This window comes from Delphinus delphis, chromosome 3 (genome assembly GCF_949987515.2).
Source record: "Delphinus delphis chromosome 3, mDelDel1.2, whole genome shotgun sequence".
Taxonomy (NCBI): Eukaryota; Metazoa; Chordata; class Mammalia; order Artiodactyla; family Delphinidae; genus Delphinus; species Delphinus delphis.
Window position 1 is genome coordinate 95072660 of NC_082685.1, and position 20954 is coordinate 95093613.

General features: G+C 40.3%; 1 protein-coding gene across 2 annotated transcripts in view; it reads right to left on the minus strand.

The window, feature by feature from the left end:
* Window positions 1–16733, minus strand: part of ERAP2 (endoplasmic reticulum aminopeptidase 2) — a 39861-nt gene extending 23128 nt beyond the window's left edge. The window contains exons 1-6 of one of the 2 annotated variants that reach the window (XM_060009115.1): window positions 16685–16733; window positions 14050–14742; window positions 10176–10314; window positions 6519–6653; window positions 4611–4731; window positions 2102–2256 (exon numbers count right to left, since the gene is read on the minus strand). In XM_060009115.1, coding sequence (XP_059865098.1) covers window positions 2102–2256; window positions 4611–4731; window positions 6519–6653; window positions 10176–10314; window positions 14050–14600 — 1101 coding nt within the window. In that variant the 5' untranslated portion in view covers window positions 14601–14742; window positions 16685–16733. The other variant, XM_060009116.1, reaches the window with a different exon arrangement.
* Window positions 16734–20954: the final 4221 nt, after the last annotated feature.

Sequence of the window (20954 nt, forward strand, 5' to 3'; positions counted from 1 at the left end):
TTGCAGTCTCCAGGACTGGAAGCTTAAACAATAAGATTCTAAGATTCAGAAGAGCCTTGTTACAGTTACAGAACACAAACCACTAGATCTGTAGCTTCTAGAAACAGTTCAAGCTCTATACCTTTTCTTACAGCCCTCTTATCATATTGCAAGTGGGCTCCAATCTTCTGAGGGGGTTCTGTGAGAAGGGACAGCGGGTGTTTCCTCAGTTTGAGAAGTGATGAACACAAGAAGTACAAGCTGGTTATGGTCATTTCACCAGTCAGTAAAAGTAGTTTATTCATTCATTCAATAAATATCTATTGAGAATCTACTACGTTTCTGGCTCTATACCATATGTTAGAAATACAAAGATGTATGTAAGATAGCCACTGCCTCAACACAAATGGTGGAGGTCAACTGGTAGACGCACGCATGCAATAAAGCATTATTGGCACTATGATCTATGTCTGTACAAGGGACAGAGGAGATTCCAGATGGAAAAAGATCAGTTTTGCTGGGAGAGTGTGTAAAATAACTGGGAAACGATTCATTTCCTTAGTCTTGCAAGTGGTCCTCAGGAATATTGGAAGTGGGGTGTGCTCTAAGCAGATCAGGTAGCAGGAGCAAAAGCACAGAGGAATGACACAACCTCGCCTGTTCAGGTAATGGCAGGTAGGCTGGGATGGCTAAAGCTAAAGGTGTCGTTCAGAGATGAGGCTGGGGAGGTGGAGGCGAGCCGGGTCCTCGGGGCCTTGTTTGCCACACTGTGGATCCTTTACTCACCCAGGCATTGAGAGTCTTTGCCAGGGTTTTACACAGAGGAGTGACATGGGGAGACATGGAGATTAATGGGGAAACAAAATAGACAAGGCCATTGGGGCTTGCTGCTTCAGCCCTGAACACTGTGTCCCCGTAAAAGAGAACTTATTACAGGAAGGCCTTAAGGGAGGATGGAGCCTCAAAAGTAGAGCTCTCTGATTATTTCCCTATGAACATTGGGTAGAAAATGAGGAATACCCAGACTCAGTTAAGTGCTTTAGAGCTTCCAGAGACTAATGATCAAAACCCCTAAGATGGGCCAGAGGGGAGATGCTAAACCAGAGGAAGCTGTTCATATGTTCTCAAAATACAGTGCTGAGCATGGCTCCTATGCAACTGGGTTCTTAGTTTGCTGCTTTAAAAAAAACAAACAACCCCCCCCCCCTTATTATTATTATGGTCATGATAAAGGATAAAGTTAAACATTGAAAAATAAGAGATTTTACCAGTTTCTACAATGGAATGATATTTGCCTACATGGTAAAAGAGAGTTTCCAGTGCCTTTAATAATTCACCGCATAATGGGGAATTTTCAGAAATGAAATAGAGTGGAAAAAGTCTCTGATATCTGTAGAGCTAGTTTTACTGTTTCATATTTGTATGTAATACAGTGTTGATAGATGGGCCTTGGAAATCTTATTCTGTAAGAAATGGTAGCAGTGGTGGTCATTGTCACCATCCTTAATAGCTAACACTTACTGAGTACCTACCACATGACAGACATAGACACTTATCTGTAATCCTCACAACAGTTTCAAGAAGCAGGAGCTATTATGAACTTAATTTTATAGACGAGGACACTGAAGTTTAGAGAGTTAGGTAATGTGTCCAGGGTCAGCAGCCCATGAGTGCATAGACTTGAAAATACTTCATTATGGCTGAATAATCAGATTCCAATTGAAAGGAGATTGATTTTGCCCTAGATTGGAATGCCACCGTATGAGAGGGTATAAGGGGAAATATTTTTAATAGAAATCTCTATTTGTAGGGTTTCTAATTCTGTGCTTTATGTATCTGCATGGTCTTCACTTTTCTTTACTAAAAGACACTTGGAGGCTTTGCCTTGAAGGGTTTTAGAGGATATAGTGGTCACTTCTCTTGTGATAAAATTCCTGTATGAGACCCATTGTCTAGAGATTGAATATTCTTCTACTTGACATATTATGTTTGGCTTGATAATCCCTAAGGTCCCCTCTGGAAGTAAAATGACATGATTTTATGTTGTTTCAGGAATATTGGTGGTGTTCTGCATAATGTTCTGTTGAACCGATGCTAAGAGAATGTCATGAGTGCCAGGTACCTGGTGCGCTAGTTCATGAGCTATGACTCTGGTGACCCACAGTTTGTCAGAAGTAGAAGAGGTCTTGGGATCAAAGAGCAGTGACGTCTCTCTATATGTGACAAGGCCCCAATTTTCCATGGCTCCACTTTCAAAGTCAGGAATGGCAACTAGATCTAAGAAATAAGAACAACCACACTTGATCATTATGGCTTCCACACCAGAAGTGGGATTTGCTTCCTCCTCAAATATGTTATGATCCATTCAGTATATATAAGCAGATTTTCTGAAAACATCAAGAGTGTCTTAACATTGATACGGTGTCTTGTAGTTGCTGAAAATAATCAGTATCTATTATCAAGCAGAATAAAGTCTATCAGTAAAGTTTTGGTTGTAGGTGAAGTAACCTATTGACATTTAACCACTTTTTCCTAAAACTAAACTATGAAAATACCTTGAGTGCATTACTGCTGAGAAAAAAATTCATTTTAAAACTCTCCTATTTTATTTTATATTAGTACTACAGAAAAACTTTGAAAATATGAGGTATCAAATAATTTCTAATACGTCTGGAATTCAACAAAACATATAATGAACTCATTTCTACAAAAAAGAAAAAATGGGTATTTTAATTTCAGGGGAACACCTTTTTTTTTTTTTTTTTTTTTTTGCGGTACGCGGGTCTCTCACTCCTGTGGCCTCTCCCGTTGCGGAGCACAGGCTCCGGACGCGCAGGCCCAGCGGCCACGGCTCACGGGCCCAGCCGCTCCGCGGCACGTGGGATCCTCCCGGACCGGGGCACGAACCCGCGTCCCCTGCATCAGCAGGCGGGCTCCCAACCACTGCGCCACCAGGGAAGCCCCCAGGGGAACACCTTTTAGGAGCATCTCTATAGTCAATATTTCAATCAATATTTCTAGCGCATACAGCCTCTAAGTGTCCTTCTAAGGCAGTAGAGGAAAAAGGCTGTTGGCATCACTTCTTTCTGAGCTCAATTTCCTTTTCAACATTGATATTTCCTCTACTTCTTGACAAAGTCTTAGGGAGAAAAAGTGAAATTTAATCATGTTTAAGCAACTCAGATATAACGTAATTTATATCATATCTGTGTGTGAGTGTATATATATATATATATATATATATATATATATATATATATATATATATACCCTCTGCCAATGACTTCATATAGATTAGAGAACTTCTGGCTAATATTTAATCTTGGACTTCTTTCTGTTTATTCTGCCAGGCCATATTGGAAAAATTACTGCTTTTTGGCTGAAAAGAAAGGTAATTTTTTAAAAGTTTGAAATAAATCAAGTCACTTGCCTTGCAATTACAATGTCTGGAATTAGTATTGGTTAATTCTAGTGGATAAAATCAAATATTTATAATACAATCAAAAAGCAAACTAGCACTAGTAAAGATTAGTATTCATTAGCACTTCAAATGTGGGAATGACTCCTTTTCTAAATTGCATTGATGATTTTATATTAGTTATATCAAAGCCATTAGAAATGCTTATAGCTGCTCAATTTTTTCCTAAGCTGCATGTTTCCTTTCAGTTAGTTTTATTTTAAATACATTCACTTCATATGATCTTCAAGGTTGCATTTTTCAAGAGCAACTTAAGATTGTTGATAGCTGTTATTTGATCTTTCCTTGATTTTTGACAGAGAACAGCAGTGGACTGTGGGTAAACTGATTTAGTATATCCGTACTAAAAGGTGTATAGAACCTGCGCCATAATAATACAGTGAGACTCAGGAACTGTAGGGACAACCCCCTGGAGATGTCTTCTGATGGTCCCTTTTAACTGTCTAAAACTGTATGGAGGTTGGGCAGGAAAGGGGAGGAAGGACATGATAAGGTGTGTGTTCTAAAGTCCCAAAGAAAAACAATGTTTGTCATTGTCAGAAACTCTAAAAATTAATCTATATAAGTTATAAATTTTAAGTCATGGTTTTTATATATTCTGCAACATAAAAATCACAATTTTTAATTTTTAAGATAGAAAATTAAAACCAACCAAGATAGCCTGTGTGTATTTTCTCATATAAAGATCTATGACTACTACATTCAAATTATCTTTTTCCTCGAAATCTTTTTTTTTTTTTTAAGTCTGTGCCACAGTCTTATCTTCCAGCCTCAGATACACGGTAGATAACAGATGGAGGGACAATTTTCAGCTATTTACATAAACCTTCGGCAACTTTTATAAAAGATTGCTAGTCTTGTACAAATATGGTACAGAAGAAAATATATGCTCCAGAAAATTCATCCATTTAAATCTAATACAAAATGCAGATATTTTAATATTAAACCTTATACAAGAATAGAGAAATGAACCACAGTACTTGGGCTTCTCATAATACTTTATTTTCTACACTCTAGGACCATCTCTGAGGTACAAATTATTGCTTTCTGGGCTAACTGAACGTCTTCAGTGCTCATTTAAATCACATACAAAGAGGGACGAAATCAAAGTATGTTCTAAAAATAAAGACGATGATGTGGAATTTGAACCTACCCAGTTTTGCGAGTGGATAGTGGATATCAAAGTAATTTTCGTAAAAGTCCAGCAGCTTCAATGATGCTTCCAAAGCATAATGTGTTTGACTCCATTTGTCTGGGGCTGCATGGATGGACACCTGGGAAATGTTGGTGGGAAGAAGTGGTCTTTGAAGGACAGCTCCTTTGCACAACTCCATTCCTAACAGCCCTCACCCAAAGAAAGGCAGACTGTATTTTTCAAGAAATTATTGAGATACCGTTAAACATGTTGTCAACAGGGGATAAGATGTTCTGTAAAGTATTAAAGCAAGAATCACTCTTGAAAATTACAAACAACCCTGTATTTTCTGTTACAGTACATTCCCTAGGTGCTAATCTGTACATTTTAAGCTATGAAAACCTCTCGCCTCATGAGAGCCCACTTCAGTTCATCACTATCATGTACTCTAGCACTTGAGAATAAACCTTCCAAAATTATGACCACCAACACAATTCAAATAAAACATAATTCTATGAGGTGGAAAGCCTTCATGAACTTATTCGAACCACCCTCTGTCGTGTTTTCTTTTCCTTTTTTTTTTGATTATTGGGTTTTTAAAAAAATTAAATTAGTTTATTTTTATACAGCAGGCTCTTATTAGTTATCTATTTTATGCATATTAGTGTATATATGTCAATCCCAATCTCCCAATTCATCCCACCATGTCGTGTTTTCTTTAAACTCAAAAATGCCCAAATATGTTCATCGAATCCCTGCAAACTATTAGCTATTAAGTGGAAGAAATAAAATTAGATTCCAATCTTCTTGGGTTTCAAGTACAGTGTTGCTCTCAGTTCATAATCTGCTTTCATGCTCTGAGTTAACTGAAGTTCCTCAGAAATTTTATAAGAAGGATATATTAGTGACCACAGTGGCGTACCAGGCACTGTGTTAAATGCACACATGTAAAATCTAACTTAATCCTCCCAATCACCTCATGAAATAGGTGCTATTGTCTTCATTTTACAGATGAAGCAATGGAAACACATGGAGATTAAGTAACTTACTTCAAGCCCCCCATGCAGAAAACTGTAGAGCTGGGACGTGAATCCAAGGAAGCTGACAGGACCCTGTCCTCTGAAGCAAAGTTCCATCTGACCTCTCACGCATCTATATCTCTGCACATATATAGATGTGCAGAGATGTATGTAGACACATTGCTGATAACATGTATCTACATATCCAAAGGTATAATATGTATGGAAATTGTAATAGCCATTTTATTGCTATTTTTCATAAGCATTATTTTATGGTTCTTTGAATATGTTTTTATGTCTATAACCTGGTTCCTCAGGGTAAGGAGCTCTTTTTTATTTTTCATGTCTTCACTGATAGTCGTGAAACTTTATAATTATTGGGTACTGTAAATTTTTGTAAACAATTAATGCTCTAAAAATTATGAACACCTCCTTTCACTGAGGAAATAAACTTACAGAAAGCAATTGGAAACAATGTAAGTGTCCTAGAATAAGAAGCTGATTAAAAAATCCTTATGGTACCTCTATGTAGTAGAGTACAATACTATTAATTATTAATATTATAGAAATATTTAATGGCATTTAATTTTTATGGCATATTATGGTGAGCTAAAACAATCATAGATTATTTTGTAAAACATATATATAGTCATATACAGTATATACTGTTACTGTATACACTCATATACTGACAGACTTATAGAAAATACTTGGAAGGCTGACACAAATATTACCAGTAATTATATCTTGGTGATGGGATTGTGGGTAACTTATTTTTTATCTATCTCTATTTTTGTAAATAAGCATGATACTTTGATAATAAGGAAAATAACCTTAAAATAAAGAAAAGCTCATTGCCTTCAGGACACTATTCTGCACTGTGTATGAAATGAGAACCCAAACTCACCTTGACCCCTGACGAGGCTGTGCCACTCACAGAGTTGAAATCACAAACTATGTAGGCTACAAGGTATGTACTCATTTTTACAGTAGTTTCAAAATGATCTTCCAAGAGGCCTCCTTCAAGTTCAATTGTCTTAACCTACAGGAAGGGAAAGAATCAGTATTTGAAAACTGGAGTATTTTACAAGAATGCCTATGACATAGGCTACGTAAGTTAGAGGAAAGCTTGATGTTCCAAAGGACATGTGATCCCCTTATAGGAGATCAGTGGACCCTTCACAACATTCTGTGGCTTCACCTCTCTCTATTTCTTTTATCTCTCGAAGACACAATGTACTACTTTGGGATCTCAAAATGATATCTATTTTGTTGCTTGAAAGCATAAAAATATCTTAGATGCTTCTGCTTTCTTGAGATGCAATAATCTCCAACACTGGCATCAATTCAAGATTTGTACTTCTAAGCAAAAATGCCAGAGAAGAGTCCCTTTCCCTTTGTTATATAAAAAATAAATCTCTGTCGCAGAAGGAAATGGGAAGCAAAACTGTGCTAGATGGTTTTTTTGTTTTTTTTCTGTGCTAGATGTTTTGCATTATCTTTTAATTCTCCTATTATTTGTGTGTGAGGTAGGTGTTATTTCACAGGTGAGGAAACAGTCTCAGAAATGTTAACTGAATTGCCCAAGATCACACGGCTAGTTCCACGGCAGGATCAAGATGTGGATGTGACCGTGTGACTCTAAAGCCATTGCTCATTCTTCCACTCGCTGGGTGACAGCTTGAGTCATAGTCTTATTTTATCTTTGCTTCATTGATTCAGCAATGAAAGCAGTCAGGCCAAGGAGATCATTAGCGATTTGAGCTTCTGCCTATCTACTGAGGAAGGAAAGAGTTTTAAGGCTACCGACTGGTCAGCCGCATCCATCAAATTCACTGAGTAATTACTGAATTCTATCTTTATTTGCCCTGGATAGCTTGTCCCAGAGACGGTCTTCACCACGGTACGATGCCCCTAAATTCTGAACGGACACAGATCCAGTCATCTGAAAATACCACTTTCTTCAAACTGAAAACAATTCTTAGGCTGGCTTGTCCCTCACCCTCTCCAACCTCCTTTTAAGGCATCTGGTTTGTGGCAGTGCTAACCACGGACTATTGAGCATGTTTTATGTGTTTGTATAAGATTGCAGTTTGCTTTGGCGAGAAAAAATAGCTTGAAGTATTATCATAAACTGCCTTGCCTACGTCAATGACAAATGTGTGTGCTATTAAATTCTACAGAATTCTATCAAAAACTCAATTCCTAAGTTTCAATAAAGCAGGAAACACTGACCAAATACTCTAGGAAGGTGGCAGCATGCATAGGGCTGTAAGTTTTACCTCTGTTCAGCAAGTTAATTTTGTCCAACAATAATCTTTTTTAGGGGTCTGATTCAACCAGAGTTCTATGGGTACATACTCCTAGCAGATGAGAGGGTTATGGTAGGAGCTAGGGAGGGGACGTGATGACGGTGGTCCTCTGACCAAACTCAGCAGCAAGACCCTTTTGTCAAGTGTGTAGATGGGTGAGGGGAGGAAGGGGAAAGGTTGTGGGACTGCGGGGAAACGAGTCTGTGACACTGGACAGCTGGTGGCAGAGACAGGAGACAGGTGGGCATCCCCTCTGATTTCTCCCCTCCCCCCCAGATGAAGACGTAGTCCACGGAGGCTGAGTTTTGTTCAGGAACCTGGAGTGACCCATGTTGATCAACATTGCCTTAAATGGAAGTATTTGGGCTGTTAGTGTAAGTCCTTCCAGGATGGTGATGTAAGCTCTAAGTATAAAACACTTGTTGCTAGAGAAGGATTTAGCTGTCTTCTCAATTTTGGCAGGATTCTACTTGCATAGCAAGTGTCACCAGCAGGTGTGTGTTCCCTTAAGGAATGAAGGGGACAAAGACATGCCCAGAATATATGCTGCCTCTACTAGTGCTTGGCTGACCACCTCACTTCCTAGTGTTCTTAACTTGTATTCCTACATTCTTAACTAAACAAATTGAGAACTTAGTATGTGTCGCTTCTTCTCACCAGTCCATAACCCATCTTAAGCGCTGCAGCTATTATCCAAAGAGTATGGTTGTAGCATTACTTCTGTTCTCCTTTTTTTGGATCACCATGAAAGTCTGGGTTGGGCGTGCCAACGAGAAGCTGAAACTAAAGCCAATATTTGCTGAAAAAGGCATGATCCAGAGAACTGGCCCAGTCAACTGAGGCAATGCAAAGTTCAAGGATTATATGAAATATTTTCAAAGTTTTCACTTATTTTTCCTAAATATGAGAAGTTACTGAAGGTTTCTAAAGATAGAAGACTGAGATTCTAATATAACTGACAATTGATGTTTGCATCACATTTTAATTAAAAGGCATTACTAACTGTGTTTTTACTTTATCCTCCATGATTACTCATGTGAAAAATTCTGTTAATAAAAAGCTGCCAGGAAAGAGACTGAACTACCCTTAAATGAACATCTGGTTCATAGAAAGAAGACTTGGAGCTAAGTAGCAAATCCTTTTTACCTGAACATGAGGAGGCAAATTAAATTGCTGTCTGTATGATCGTGGAAAAACTGTGGGATATATGTCATGTGGAGTGTGTCGCTTTTCCCCTTGATCTGCTCTGCAAGTATTTCAAAGCAAACACTTTTCTAGCATTAAACAGAAATCTGGGGGAAATTTAGCTTATGGACTCATTTCCCCCGTTCATCCACAGAGGACAGTCACTGTGGAGGGCAGAGAGGAAACTAGGGTGGAGTCACTGGCTGGGTTATGATGACCTGGATGCTTTCTGAGCTCATTCTGCTGAAGCACTGTCTGGAGAGCCTCTATTTTTATCCTACTTTCTGAGTAGCAATGGGGAAGTATTTTACATTTCGTTCAACAGCTCAAAAGGCAAGCATATCATTAGTGAGGAAATATCAAATGAGGCTCAGTGTCTACTGTGTCATTCAGAGTCTCTGCATTTTGAGTATAAATATGACTCAAATAAAAGTGTTCAGAGGTCTCTCTCAATTAAAAAAGTTTATAACTATGAGATAAAATTTTCATAAATAATTTTAAGCACTACGCGTGGAACTTAAAAAAAAAATTTCTACGTTATATCACAGACTACTAGATCAGAATCTCCAGGATGGGGCCCAGGCAAGCTTCTCTAGATCCTTACCACTCCAAATGTGGTCTCTGGACAAGCAGCAGTGGTATCACCTGGGAGCTTGTTAGAAAGTCAGAATTTTGAGCTTTACCTCAAGAACGACTGAATCAGAATCTGAATTTTAACAAGATCCTCAGACAACTCATCTGAAAATTAAAGTTTGAGAAGTGCTGTTCTGGGCAATTCTGAATTTCATCGCTAGCCAAGTAACACTGATTTAAAAGAACTCTGCTTCCATATAAACACAAATAAAATAGAAATCACTTTATGTAAAAAATAAAGCTTCTTGTGAAACAATGCCCAAACAGAATGATGTTAAAATCTAGATGGATTGGGGTAATGTAATATGTAGAAGGATCAAAAACAAATTAATGGCTTAAGTCCTGAAAACAAACAAAATATTAAAACACAACAAAACTAAGACCAAAGTTCATTTTGAGAACAATTCCCCAAAGTTTCTAAAATTGGCAAATACCTTTGGCATGTTGGATAGGGCAATGTGTCTGCTCTCTCTTCTTATCTTGATTGAAAAGTTGGCTTTGAACAATGGTTCATCAAAACAAGGGAAAGCCATTCGTGCCTGGGTTGGCTCAAAATCCGTTACTGCAATTGTTCTGTGAAAAGAAGGACATTACAAAAAGAATACACAAGTGAAGTCAAAAAAAAAATGAATTTGTACCTTCAGAACACAGCTTATCAAACCTGGAGGTGATACGTTTGATTTCTCAAACTATAACCTTAGAGAATCCAGAATCTATTTTTGAAGAAAATGAGGGTAAAATTTTGTTTAGTAGCTGCCAATCATGAATAATGCATGGCGCTGGGCACTCTATTTACATGATCACCTTCATACTCATAGCAGAGAAGGATATTGAGGCTCAGAGAATTTGAGTGACCTTACCAGGACCCTTAGCTAGTAAATTTGCTGAGCTAGTCATGCCCAATTTGACTTCCAAATTGACTAGGAAATTAATAGTTCAGTGTCATCACTAAACCTGAGCGGGCCTCAATCAGACATTTGAATACCTGTGAGATGAGTGATGCCTTAGGTTGTGTTCCCAGGAAGCAGATCCGGATTTATAAGAACAGGCTGCCAAGAGAAACAGGTAGGGCTTCCCTGGTGGCGCAGTGGTTGAGAGTACGCCTGCTGATGCAGGGGACACGGGTTCGTGCCCCAGTCCGGGAAGATCCCACATGCCGCGGAGCGGCTGGGCCCGTGAGCCATGGCCGCTGAGCCTGCGCGTCCGGAGCCTGTGCTCCGCAACGGGAGAGGCTACAGCAGTGAGAAGCCCACGTACCGCAAAAAAAAAAAAAAAAAAAAAAGAGAGAGAAACAGGTAAAGGAGGGAGGGAAGCGGGACAGGGAAGAGGAAGAAGTCAGGCCCGGTGCCAGCTTCAGCTTCATCCCTGCGGAGCTCTGGAGTGGAAACCACACCTTCAAGTTTTCCCCTACTGGAGGCAAGGAGCTGGGCTTTCGTATTCTGTATCGTCATTGGCTAAGGGTCTTCCTGGGGGACTCAAGCTTCCCCCCAAGACACATCTAGCTCTCTCTGCTTGCCGGCAAAGCAGGTCCAGCCTTCAGACTATAACAGGTAGATAGATACTCTGACAAATCTCTATACCCCATCACCTTGATAATGCTTGAAATGATATAATTACAGATTTATTATTTGGGCTTTAAAGCTTTAATTAAGCAGCAACTCTGGAGAGCATATTTTGATTGAAGAAGGAGAGCAGAATAGAAAAGCTCAAGGGACAGATAAAGGCTGAGAAGGGCCAGGAGGAGGGAAAAGAGGGCCTGTCACGATAATGTTGCCTCCGTCTACTGTATTTCTATAATACAGGCTGGAAAAGTGAGACTGGGAGCTAAATGATTTGTTTGGGGCCTCGGTATTACTTGGATTCAGTAACAGGTCCTACAGAAGTAAAGGAATCTCAAGTACCTGGAATAATTTTTACTAATGTGAAATTTTGATTATAGTTAAGTTTTAGAATGGAAAAGCCCAAACTTTAAGATCTTTTTTGCTATTTACACAATTTTAGTGCTGCATGCAAAGTAGTGAGTTCCTGCTTCTCAAAGAATTATTGTTGACTGAATTATTTTTGTATTTTAAGTTAAGTTGTGTATGTATGCATGTGTGTGTGTGTGTGTGTGTGTGTGTGTGTATGAAAAATAGAGAGGTAATAAAATGCTGCTGACACTGTCCTGCAAATCATCCTACATGCGAAGACCTACTAGGTGACTGAGTATGAAGAGAGCTGACTAATTAATCATAAGAAGAGTCAGAAATAGTCTGCAGTTAATTATGGGAGGCATGTTACTTTCCAAGCTTCTACTCTAAAAAAATCCCCCCTCTGGTCTCCCTCATCTCCCCAAATTATATCCTTAAAATGTATTTCTTTTAGGTGGAGGTTTTGTCACTTGAAAAAAGTGAAATAAACCATCACTGGTCACATGGTACCTCAGTGAGAAGTTGATGTTTCCTATCCAATACTGTGCTGGACCTGAGAATAGGCCTCTGAGAATTGAGGCTGCAACGAGGGGAAGCGTCTCCAAGGGAAGGGGAGGTGGGCCTGGGGAAGGGCTGTCCTCAGTAAACTGCTGGGGGCTGTGGGGTAGGCATGTGAGCTGCAGAGGGCAGTGAGCACCTGAAGTGGGGAAGGGGAGGTAGGCAGCAGACACTGCGGGGCTAAAGTCGCCTACCAATATCCACTCTCCTTCTTCAGTTCCAGTAGAATCCTGATTTTGTTCAGAAAGGCAATGTGTCTGATGAAAAAATCACTTCTCTAGATTCTCTTGCAACTTGGTGGGCACATGACTCGTTCTGGCCTAGTTGAAGTCATTGGGTGAGAAATCATGGTAAAAGGAGTCAGACTCAGCTGGAATGTTTCTTTTTGCATTTTCCTCTCCCCCATCTCCCCCTTTTCCTGCCTGGAATGTGGACTTGATGCCTAGAGGTGCAGAAATCATTTTGTATTAGGAGGAAAGTCATATGCCAAGGATGGCTGAGTAAAAAGATACGAGGAGCCTGGGTCCTGGATAATATTGGTACACACTGTAGCATACCTGGGATGCCCTGCTTCTGGATTTCTTGCTGCATGAGAAAAACAAGTGTGTGGCAAAGCCATTGTATTGGGGGTTTCTCAAACCGGCAATTGAATGCAACTGATAAAATGTAGGAGAGCACTGAAACCAGACTCCTCTCCCCTCTGAGATGGACCCTGGCCCTGGACAACCACATCATCCCCTCTATGAAGCATCCTTGGTTCCTCTCTTTCTCTTGCCTTACAGAGTCAATGTCAGCAAATTCTGTCTGTTTTACACTTGAAAACAAATGCCAAGTTCAATCACTTCACTCCATAAGCTGCACCACTAGCCTGGCCCAAGCCAACATCCTTTCTGGCCTGAACAATTGCAATGACCTCCTAAAAGACTAACCTGCTTCTACTTTTTCCTCTCTATAATGTACCATCAACATATACTTGATCTTTATAAGACGTACATCACATCAGAACTTTCCAGTGAATTCCCATGGCCCCTGAGTAAAAGCCTAAAACAAGAGGCTCTAAGTCTCTCTCTACATGATCTGACCCCTCTCTACTCTACTTCTCTCCCTCTCTCATTGTCCTTCGTCTCTCAATCACTCCCGCCTTACAGACTTTGCACTTGCTGATGCCTTTGCTGGGAACACCGTGCCCTTAGACGTCCTCATGAAAGTTCAGGTCTCAGTTTAAATGCACTTCCGCCTCACCAAGAACTTCCCTGACCACTCAGCTAAATTATTCCCAATCCCTAGTCTATATCTCACTACTATACATTCAGTGCCTAGAATGGTACCTGGCACATAGCATGGGCTCAATAAACATGAGCTGATCAAATAGACCATATTTCTCAGTTCTCCAAACTGACTTGTTTCTGTCTTCTGGATTTGAGTCACGCTGTTTCCTGGGCAATGTACATGCTTTCATTTCCTCTCTCCCAACCCAAATCTTACGTACATTTCCTTTTGGTCTCAGATCAAGTCTAACCTCCTTTGAGAAGCCTTCCGCATTTCAGCTCTCTCTGCACTGACCATCCTTTCCCCTAGGAGATAAACATGTCAGTCTTGTCATAGTCATATATTGGCCTTTCCTCCTGGTTATTCTCTCTCTAGCCACTTATGCCCCTGCATCCTGTGTTCCCATATTTATTGTGATTTCCTTTAGGAATGGCAGAGCTTCTCCTTCTGAGTTTCCCCATAGTTTTTCGGGCTTTTCATAAATGACTACTGAAGCATGCTCCTGGCAAAGAGACATAACACATAAGGAAAGTATCACAAAAGACTATAAACAACTGGAGCTACATCTTACCTTGTTTCACCACCAAGAGTTCTGTACGTGCTTTTATAAAAGCCTTCAAAACCATCAGCTAGCTTGGCCTGGAAGTCAATAGTCACAGAATATCTCAGGTCAGCCATAAGTTTCTCTGGAATCAGCAGTGCAATTTGTTCATGAGCAGGATAACTCAAAACAGTTAGCTTTCTCCCTGGTCTCCTGTATCTCAAATCTTCCTCTGACTGAAGAGTAACATTCATGATTTCAAGATCTTTGCTGTGCAAGATGATAAATTGGGTGGCATCTCGAACCAAGACTTCAATCTTCTCAGATGCAACAAAGTCCAGGGAGGTGAGATTTGGGTGGACAAAAAGGTCATAGTGGAGGGGAATGACCATGGTGGGGAGCCTTAGCTCATGCCAAGGAAATATTTCCCCATTGATGGCTACTGGGAAAGCCCCACGGTCCTTATTGAACTGATCAATAGATGAACTTGTGAACTGAGAACAAATACATATTTGGATGACTGCTGAGCAGTAAAATCCTATGGAAATATTAAATATTAGTTTTCTGCGTGAATTAGCCATTACAGCAGAATGGAATACTAAATCTATTCTCTAGAAGACAAGTTAATATCCAGGCTAAATCTCATAGTTCTCCATAGCACCGTGTTGGCTCCAGTTATGTCACTCAGGATCTGAACAATATGTTTCAATAAATGGACTTAACCTAGAGAGAAAGAAAAAAAAACATTTATAGCATGAAGAAAAAGATTTCAATTTATAAATATAACCTGAAAAATAGATGGGCATATGTGAATTGTACCAAATATCGACAAAATAAAGTAGAAATTATCATCTGGGTATTATAAATAAAATTTTTTTAGAGCTCAATTGAAGGGACTCTGCCTTAAAATTACATCTATGGAATCCCCTCTGCATTCTGTGCAATGGGCAGAAGGTAGGTGTGTAAATTCATTGCATGTTGAGCATTTTTAACATTTGGTTAGATCATTTTAAGAGTGTGTCTGGATACCTGAACATGAACTGCACAGGTGTCTCTATTTTGTCTTAATAAGTCATGAAGAATGCTCAATATTCTTTGGATACCAGATATTACTATTATCAATGGCTTTGAACTTCACCTCTTTCAATAAATAACAGCTGAATGGCCCAATTCTATGGCTGCTGGTATAAAGGATGCTGGTCAAGCTAAGTGTTTACCCTCAGTTTATTTCCAATATATCAAAAGCCATGGAAATAAAATTTCATTTATAATATTCAAACAGAGTATTTTTAAAAGTTGCTTTGGTCTTCCTCATCTCAGGCTACCTTTGAAAACACAAATCGAACTGAACTCACACTGCCTCTGTAAATAAAACTAAGACAATCTCTTCTTGTTAGAAAGGTAACACTACAAAACATAAAATAAGGACAAACAATATATGTGGTTAATTTAGGTACTCAGTTCTGACACCCACCCTGTCACCTGCCTCTATTTACCTTCTCTCTGCTTCAACTTAAACCCTTTCCTTTTCTTTATCATTAACACATTCTTTTGAATTGTCTAAACAGTTACTTCAATTTTCCAATTTGCAATATTAATGCAGATCAACAAATATTGTTAAAGAAACAAAGAAAAAGAAGAAAATAATGGTTAAATAACAACACTCCTCCCCTCTTTTTAGACAAGCATTAAATTATTGCTACCAAATCCCAATGTTCCAAGGGCCTCTGATATATCAAACCATAATTGGTCTATTAGCTTGAATTTCTGATGGTTTGAAAAATGAAATTATTTATTTGTTAGGTCCTGGGCTTGGGAATCAGAGTGCCTGTGTCCCAACTCTAGCTCCATGGTACTTAACCTGTATGATCTTGGGCAAATTTTCTGATTTTTTTGAGCATCAGTTTCCTCGCCTGTAAGATAGGGTAATGGTTGACACTAACATTGAGAGGATTAAGTGTAATAATTCATGTGAAGACTACGGCACAACACAGCAACTAGCATGTAGGGAGCATGTAATGAATGTTAAACATTAAATTTTTATTGTGGTTACTATAACTCACATTCTCTGGCCTAAATTATGGTGCTTTGCCCCCACATGTAGCAGACATACCCAAAGGAAGTTATATTTTTTTGGTAAGAGAGGAGAAAAAGGCCTTGATATTTACTCATGTAGTCTTTAACTTTAGAACTGATAAGAACTTTAAAGGCCAGCTAGTACAAGTCCTTCATGTCCAGATAAAGAAACCGAGGGTGAGTGACTCTCCCAAAATCACATAGGAAGTTTGAAGGAGAATCGGGACTAAAATACAGTTCTTTGACCCTTTGTCTAATGGGTTTTCCATTATACTGTGCTTTAGTGTTTTGAACAACATATCCGGAGATGGAAGATACAAGAACTGCAACAAACATTTGGGAAAAGCTAAGAGAATCTCCAAAAGAGAGTGAGTCAGTTAAACAGATTCTTCAATAAAATCCTATCCTTAACTGCACTGCACGAACTTTCCAATACAGTAGTGCCAGATTCACCCACCTTCCCCAGGTCCCCACCTTAGGCTGCAAGAGCTCCTCAAGACAGAAGTTTTATACCTTCAGTTCAGGTCATTATTCTCACTGAAAAAATAATGATTTTAAGACAAAGTCAAGAGAAATGTTGATGTGTTACCTTAATCGACGCTGTTGCAGATTTGAATGGAGGGGAATTTCGTTTTGCTTTCACTTTCTATTAGGGTAAGATTCAGAACTTTGCATAACTGAAATTAACAAGCAGCTTCAGCGTAAAAGTCACACCACGGCAAGGCCACGTGGGACTCCAGCAATCCCAGTGACTGCTGCTCCTGATGTTTTATCCTCCCCACCCCCATGTCCCCAGGTGAAGCCTTCAGAAACTAGTTTTTTTGTTTTGTTTTGTTTTTTAATGCTGAGTTATTTTAAGACACAATCTTGAATTCCTCACTGTGCTGTGTCCATATTACTGTGAAATATGACCTCTGTCCAACCATGTGGAAAAGGTAACTCCCAGCCAGCTTCTATGACCTTTACAGAGATGATATATACCCCTTTCCTATGCCTCCTGGGCATAAAGGAGCTCTCGCCCACCTTTATGTCTCTCCATCTATCTTGGGCCTTCTTTTCCTCACCATCCTGGATATGGGCCTTCCACAAAGATAAAACCTCTGTTCTCTGCTCTTTTCCCACTTTACTGTTTCCTTCGGAGAATATATTCAAGTGCAGAGATTACTTATTTCCCCTCACCCATCCCACATTTCCCTCTCCTGATCTCTCCTTCCAGGTTTCTTCTGCTGCAGTTCCAACAGGCTGATGGACTGTCTTCAGGTGGATGTTCTGCTAACAACTCAAGCAATGTCTTCGTCCCCAGATCAGAGCCTTTTGCTTTAACTTCATCTGCTTTGAGCCTTCCTCCATTGTCTATGACTCATCCTTTTTAATCTCTTTTTATCCAGCTTAAAAAAATTTTTTTCCCATAGTCATTAAAACAGTCTAGGTCCTCATCACTCCTCACATCAGCCTTCAAACAAGTTTTGCTGCTTCTCAAGATGTGTCCTTGCAGTCCTCTTGTACGATGGCCTCCAGCAGATTATTTCAGCCACTGCTTGATCATGCCACCCCCTGCTCCATATACATTTCCATGGTTTCCCCCTGTTTAGACAGAGAGGCAGTTCCCCGTGTGGAGACCGTGCGAGGCCCGCTGACAGCCTAAAGTCCACATGACCTCTTTCAAGGCCCATCTGATGTTTTCGTTTAGATCCTAGTGCATTAAAGGGCCACGCTGGCACACAAGTGTTGTTCTTGAGTGAAGTATAACGAGCTTTGTTCCTATCGTCTTTAGGCCTCCTTCACACACTGGTTTTCGTGCCTTGTCGTGCTGTGCATCTCTGTTTGCAACCTGGGTTTGGTTCCACATTCAGTAGCTGCCGTGATTAGATCCTAGTTAACTCTTGATCCTCAATTTCTTTTCCCTTGTTATATTTTATCATTTCAACCTGGATGAAAAACTTAATAAAGTAGAAGGAGCAAAACCAAGGAGGTAGCCTATACCTAGGGCCAGAGGCACAGACCTGTATAGAGTCCCTCGGAGTGGCATTTCCTATAGTTAAAGGGGTACAATGGGTGGGATGGATGGAAACAGGTGACTGGGGAAAAGGGGACAAAAAAGAGGAGGCACCATGGGCCAATTCTTGGAAATTGAATTCTGCAGCGGAGGAGGGAAGGGGTGAAGGAGATATAGGAAGCTGGGGGTAGTTCTGTGACATTGTCACAAGCCCCAGCCCAGTTGTGTGTGTCTGTGTGTGCTCAGAACTCTCCCCCACCCATGAGAACAGAAGTGATGACAGAGAATGAAGAAAGAGGGCCATCAGACTGAGCTACTGAGTCCCAGAAGAGGAAGCTGAGTAGGGTTTAGGTGACTTCATAGTTTACTGTTTAAAACTATCTCTCGCCAAAAGGGGCTTCTAACCTTTTTATTTCCTGCTAAGAGAATAAGCTTTGGGAAGCTTGTTGCTTAGGGAATTCACATGTCACTTCACCTGGTCTTCTGATCTGTCTCTTGCTCGGAGACTCTCCTTACTGACTTTATCTAAAAGGAGTAGCACTCCCCCCTCAACCCACCCCTACCGCCACCCAGTGTCTATCCCCTTAGCCTGCTTTTTTTTTCCTTAGCTTTTATCAATTCCTGAGAGTAAACTATATATTGATTTATTTGTTTGTTTTATGTCTCCCCATTAGAACATAAGTTCCTTGCAGGCAGGGAGTTTGTCTGCTTTGCTTGCCTCTTTTTTTTTCTTTTTTTATAAATTTATTTATTTATTTTTGGCTGCGTTGGGTCTTTGTTCTGCGTGTGGGCTTTCTCTAGTTGCAGCGAGTGGGGGCTACTCTTCGTTGCGGTGTGCGAGCTTCTCATTGCGGTGGCTCCTCTTGTTGCGGAGCACAGGGTCTAGGCACACAGGCTGCAGTAGTTGTGGCATGCGGGCTCAGTAGTTGTAGCTCATGGGCTCCAGAGCACAGGCTCAGTAGCTGTGGCGCATGGCTTAGTTGCTCCGAGGCATGTGCGATCTTCCCGGACCAGGGCTTAGAACCCGTGTCCCCTGCATTGGCAGGCAGATTCTCAGCCACTGCACCACCAGGGAAGCCTGCTTTGCTTGCCTCCTAACACCCAGAGCCTAGAGCAGAGGCTGGTATATGAGACCCTCAATAAATATCTGCTGAACAAGTGAATGCATTTTCAATATTTGTCGTTTTTTTCTTTAATTTTCAGATTGCCCTTCGCTTGCTCCAAGCTTCGGACAAAGCAGGGAGCTTTCCATTTCTGGATGAGCCCAGGGTTCCCTTACCTTTACTGAGGCTGCCACTCTGTGTTCCATACATTTCTCTCAGTGTCCCCTGTGTAAACTTCTTATTGCAAGGCAAATGCCTCCTCTAGGAAGCCCCCTTGGAAGTGACACATGCTTCCTTTCCAGTCCTAACTGCAGGCACTTGTTTAGTCAGTTCAATTGGCCCTTACCTTACACTAACATACTTGTTCTTCACATCTTTCCTTAAATTATTGACGCCCAAAGGCTAGGGACCAAACACTATGCCCGGACCTCTCTCCAGCACCTCTCAGAGCGTTGCACACCTCGTAGGCCCTCAACAAACAGATGAGAATGAATGAGAGTGAATTTTCCAAAGACCTGAAACACTTAATTTTCAGAATGTTCAAAGATTTTTAAACTAATTTTAATGGAAATCTTTCTTATGTCTATTACAACTATTTCCATCCCGTTAGGGTGCACTCAACAGATTTAAATTGTAGTGACCCAAGTTTTTAATTACAAACTGGACCTGGAATCAAGAGAATTGGATTCAAAGCCATCTTCTGAAAATAAATCACTTCATTCCCTAATTAGAGACAGTAACACTTTCCTAATTATTACATAGGATTATTGTCCATCTCAGTATCAATTTGAGATAACATGTGAAAACAGTTTATAAATGTTTTATAAAATAAACTTTAAAAGTTTCAACATGCAACAATTACCTTAACAACAATAATCAGTGACTATGCTGGGTTGTAATGAAGTGCTGCCCTTGAGGGGAATGAAATCTAGTAAATACCCCCATGTTGCTGTATCTTCTTGAATTCTTTTTTTGTTTTTTTTCTTGAATTCTTATGGGTACTATGCGAAGTTTATTGCAGTTCCTCCATTATCCTCAAATTTTTATTTACTTTTTGTTGTTACATTCAGCCATCCTCAGCTTCCACCCTAGACCTGTTTCTAGACTTCTAAAGCACTGCGAGCTGAAAAATTAGCAAATGAAGCTAGTTGGACACTATCTCAGGCACTCAGGTGCCTCAGAAATTATTTCCTAGTGCTGCGGGCTGTGCTGCATGTGGGGAGAGTTCAGGATAAATGGCCTCCTTACAAATGAAATGTTCCTGAATCTCCTCCTCTCTTTCTGCAGTTGAATTTCCTGTCCTGAACACAGGCACGGCTTGGCCTTTGTCCCAGCTCGATGCTATCACTCTGAACACCAGCCAACTTACAGTCTTAAAAACCACTTCCTCTCACTTCTTTTCAAAAGGATCTCTAAAACTCTGTTGAAAGTACTTCACAGAATTATTGCTATGTCTCTGTACAATTTCAAGTAAAGTGAAGGCAAAATCTATAATATGGTTTAAAATTTTTTTAATTAAAAGAAAGGTTTCTGGGGCTTCCCTGGTGGCGCAGTGGTTGAGAGTCTGCCTGCCGATGCAGGGCACATGGGTTCGTGCCCCGATCCGGGAGGGCGGAGCGGCTGGGCCCGTGGGCCATGGCCGCTGGGCCTGCGCGTCTGGAGCCTGTGCTCCGCAGCGGGAGAGGCCACAACACTGAGAGGACCGCGTACCGCAAAAAAAAAAAAAAAAAAAAAAAAGAAAGGTTTCTGATAGTACAAAG